This window comes from Aphanomyces astaci (genome assembly GCF_000520075.1).
Source record: "Aphanomyces astaci strain APO3 unplaced genomic scaffold supercont1.31, whole genome shotgun sequence".
Classification (NCBI taxonomy): domain Eukaryota; phylum Oomycota; class Saprolegniomycetes; order Saprolegniales; family Verrucalvaceae; genus Aphanomyces; species Aphanomyces astaci.
The window spans coordinates 231,326-235,754 of NW_009798294.1; the positions used below are offsets into that span (position 1 = coordinate 231,326).

Below are 4,429 nucleotides of genomic sequence, written 5' to 3' on the forward strand. Positions count from 1 at the left end.
CTATACTGTACTACTGGAGTATGTATTAATAATAGTTACTGTACCAGCCTACTGGAGTATGTATTAATAGTAGTTACAAGCCCCCAACTATGTTACTACATACTGTACGGCCGTGTTCGGAGCAAAATTGGATTCTGACTCCAGAATCCACCAAATGCAGAAAATTCACTCGAACACTAATGTTGTATTGGCCACATCCTGGACATTGGATCTACAGTATATCATTATTCGTCTGGGAGATGCGGGAACTGGCGAAAACTCATCATAACACGAAGGCCAAAATCGAGGCATTCATGATTGGCGAAAGCGAAACTGGAGTTTCTTCGCAGTCATCCAACTCGTTGGAGAGGGACATTGGCTGTTGTACATACACGTTTTATATCGTTCACTGCATGTGCGATGCTTTGCATTCAGAAAATTCGTGCCGTTTCACATTCAAAACACAAGAGTTCCGGATATTTCACTACTTTTGCGGATGCAATATTTTTATTGCGCATGTGCATCTTTTCGTCCAGTCGACCAACACTATGTCCTCCACCAACACCGCAGCCCACCAGGCGGCCCTCGCTCTTTTGCGTCGCAGTTTTGGCGACAACGATACCGCACTACTCCTTGGCGGGATACTCCCGATAACCAAACACGCCTTGTGGAAGGATTCGTTAGCACGATCGATCTCTCGGTCGCCGAAGCTACGGCCGCCCAGAAGGCATTGGAAGAACGAGTCACTTAAATGTCTTCGCACGGGTGAAACTTTGAAGATTCTCTCCGCATCGTTCGCGTCGCGAGAAAATCGCGACCTTAGAAGAGCAAGCCTCATCCCTGACGACACATGATCGCACCCTCCAAGATTCTCTGTGCATTGCTCATGATGAGATCGCGCGCCTCACGCACACTTTAGAGTCGGAAACTCGATCGGCTTCTCGTCTGAAGTCGATCAAGTTGGATGTTGCGAAATTCGATGGAGGGAAGTCTCACAAACTCCTCAGCTGGCTTTTACAAGTCAGCACTTCTGCTGATGCCCAGCGTATCCACGACGCCACCCGCGTGGTTTTCGCGATGTCGCATATGAAGGGTCGTGCAGAAGTGGGCGTTTTCCAAACGCTTGATGGACCACATTGCTTCCTGTCCTTTGCGGTCTTTGAGTCCGAACTAAAGGTAATGGCCACCTAACAGCGACTTTTGTTATCGCTCGCAGTATCTGGCATGCAAGCAAGGGAAACCCTCTCTTCAAGAGTTCATCCATGATCTTCGCTTCTTGGCAGCGAATATTGACGATGAAGAGTCACTCCCGGAGCCTCTACGTGTGACCGTTTCCATGGACGGTCTCAACCAAGGCCCGGCGCGCACCCAGCTGTTTCGCGCCTACCCGGACACCTTCGAATAAGCCGTCCGAATCGCGCTTTCGGAATCATTTTCCCCCTCCTTCACGCACGCGCGGCTTCCTCGGACATGGATGTCTTCATGCTCGCCGAGCCATCGGATGACCGCACGTATTTCAATTGCGGTCGCCCTGGACACTTCTCCCGCGCATGTCCGGCACCTCACCGTGTGGCGTCAGCCGCGTCTAACTCACACGGTTCCTCCCGTGCCGCGCCAGATATCCACTTAAGTCGCCCTCCAAGCGGTCCACCTAACCGCTTTAATCGCGAACGCTATGGCGCCTCACGCCCGCATTTCACCTCGAGTGCGGCGGGAAACGGTTGCTCCCAGTAGGCGCGAGGCGACCTACTGGGGACACCCCAGGTCCTTTCGAGGTGTGTGGCGCGTTGACACACTCTCAGGACCTAGCCTCGGACACATACCTTCTTCTATGTCGTGTTGGGTTCCAACCCAACAAAATAATTAGTTTGGAACTTGTCGTGCCCGGCTTTCCGGCCAGGTTCTCTGCTTTAATCGATTGTGGGGCGTCGAACAACTACGCCAGTCGCTCCACTCTTTCTCACTTCAACCGCTTACCCACTTCGGATCCTCCGACAGGGTTCGCGTCAAGATGGCTGACGGCCACACTGCGTCGAAACCGCGCATAATCGTCGACGTTCCCATCACCTTCAATGGTTTCGACTCGGTCGAACCGTTCTATGTTATCGACCTCGATGAGAGATGGGGAGTCATGATCGGGATGTCCTGGCTGGAATCTCACCAGCCATGGATTGACTGGAAGGCCAAATCCGTGCGCGTGCACAAGGTTACTTGGCTCAACGCGAGCCAACCTTGGATTCATCGGTGGGCTGCCGATCGCCTTCCCCTGTACACCACCAACCCGCTTGGACCTCCATTAGAGGCGATGAGTAATGATCTCGCCTCTCCTAACCCCGCAGCGCGCTTGCTATCCCCAGCGCCCGCGTCTCCAACGTTATCTCCACCGATTGCTGCCTCGATTTTGGCGGCCACGTTTATTGAAGAAACGTGTAACTTGAATGAACTCCCTCGGACGTCTTCCGAGATCCTGGCACTGCCAGAAATGAGCTTCCACTCGCTTGTGGAATTTCTCCGCACCCACGATATCGCCGCATTGGCGATGCTCACCGTCGAAGAAGAGATGGATCTCTTTTCGACCTCGACCGCGGATGATTTGGTCCTCGCTGCTCCTTTAAAGCCTCAGACGTGGGACTCCTGGGGTCCACCCCTATTACGATCTACTCCAAGAGTTTGAGGACGTCTTCCCCGACGAGGTGCCGTGTTGACTCCCAGTCGACAAGGGCGTTCAACACGAGATTGACCTCGTGCCTGGCGCTAAGTATTGCGTCACGCGGCAATGGCCGCTTCCTCGCGACCTTGGGTCGATCTACCATTTCTCCACCATCGATCTCCGCGATGGCTTTTACCAGATCCTGATGCGTCTATGTGACGTCCCTAAACGGCAGTTTCCAGGCCGAGTGGCATGTTATGGGAGTGGCTGGTCATGCCACAGGGTCTATCCAACGCCCCGGCGACGTTCAACCGCATGGTTACCGCGAAGTTTCGCGATTTCGCACCATCATACTTCGACGTCATTTACGTTCGCAGTTGCGCTTCACCCGCGCAGTCCGATTTTGACGTTCACCGCGGCCACCTCCGCACGGTGTTTGAAGTCCTCCGTGCCAACGGTCTCCATGCCAAATGCATGTTTGGCGTTGACGAAATCCTGGTCCTGGGAGATTTGGTGGGGGTGAACGGATGTCGGGCTGATCCCGAAAAGATCAAGATCATTTCGGAGTGGCTTATTCCCTCCTCCGTCAAGGATCTTCGTCGCAGGCTGGGTCTTGCGACGTACCTGCACAAATACTCGCAAAACTTAGCCGACATCGCCAAGCCGTTGTTTCGGCTTCTCCTTAAGGACTCTCCTTGGGTTTGGGATTCCGTTTGTCAGGAGGCCTTCGGAGGCCTCAAAACAAACCTTCAACGCGCCCCGATCTTGGCGCTCCCGGACTTTGACAAACCTTTCTCCGTCGTTTGCGATGCCTCGCAGTTTGCAATTGGCTGCTGCCTGATGCAGCTCGACGCCTCCGGTCGCCCTCGCCCGGTTTCCTACCAAAGCCGCCAACTTCACGCGGCTGAGCGGGCGTATCCAGTTCATGACTTGGAACTTCTCTCCATGAAGTACGCCCTAACCAAGTTCCGGATCTACCTCCTCGGCGGTAAACCTTTCGTGGTTTACACCGATCATGCGTCTTTTCGCACGGCGACCAACACGCCACACATTTCGCAGCGCATGGCGCGCTGGATTTCGTTCTTCTCCGAATTCACATTTTGGTTCAGTACAAGCCCGGTAAGGACAACATCCTGGCCGACGCCCTGTCCCGGCGTCCTGATCTCGAACGGACTACGATCGGTCTTTTGCCGTCCGGTCTTCACGATCGAATTCGTGCGGCGTACCCCTTTGACGCTGACTGCTCGTCGCGCCTGGCGGCGCTCACCGACCTCGTTTCCCCCAAACCCCGCCGCGCTTCGTCGGCCTTACATCGCTTCGCCGTCGCCGAGGGGCTTTTGATGTTCCAACCCACCGCGGACTCGCCCCCGCGCCCCGCGTATTGTTGTGCCTGGCGACGCGCAGTTGCGCCTCACTCTCCTCCGGTCGTACCATGACTCCCCCAGTGGCGGCCATTTTGGCCGCGACAAAATGCACGCGGTCCTGGCGCGTTTGTACTGGTGACCCCGCATGTACAAATCCGTTGTACGCTACGTCGCTCACTGCGACGCTTGCCAGCGCACTAAGATCACTGCCTCCTCTCGGGCACCGCTCCAACCTTTGCCTATTCCCGACGAAATTTGGTCGTCCGTCAGCACGGATTTCATGTTTGGCCTGCCGCGCGACGCCCGCGGCAATACCGACATTATGGTTTGTGTCTACCGCGCGTCGAAATACGTTATTGCCGTCCCCATCCGGGACACGCTGAGCGGCGCGGATGCCGCTCACCTCTTTTTCGACCACGTTTTCTGTCGCTTCGGC

At 55.1% G+C, this 4,429-nt stretch overlaps 2 protein-coding genes across 2 annotated transcripts; both read left to right on the forward strand.

The window, feature by feature from the left end:
- Positions 1 to 527: 527 nt before the first annotated feature.
- Positions 528 to 1,384, forward strand: H257_10971 (hypothetical protein; the record flags this gene model as incomplete). Its single annotated transcript, XM_009837736.1, has 3 exons — positions 528 to 744; positions 803 to 1,155; positions 1,211 to 1,384. The coding sequence occupies 3 exons, from the start codon at positions 528 to 530 to the stop codon at positions 1,382 to 1,384; spliced, it is 744 nt and encodes a 247-aa protein (XP_009836038.1).
- A 65-nt stretch (positions 1,385 to 1,449) lies between these two features.
- On the forward strand, positions 1,450 to 1,713 carry H257_10972 (hypothetical protein; the record flags this gene model as incomplete). Its single annotated transcript, XM_009837737.1, has 1 exon — positions 1,450 to 1,713. One exon carries the CDS (start codon positions 1,450 to 1,452, stop codon positions 1,711 to 1,713), a length of 264 nt encoding a protein of 87 aa, XP_009836039.1.
- Between the last annotated feature and the right edge of the window lie 2,716 nt (positions 1,714 to 4,429).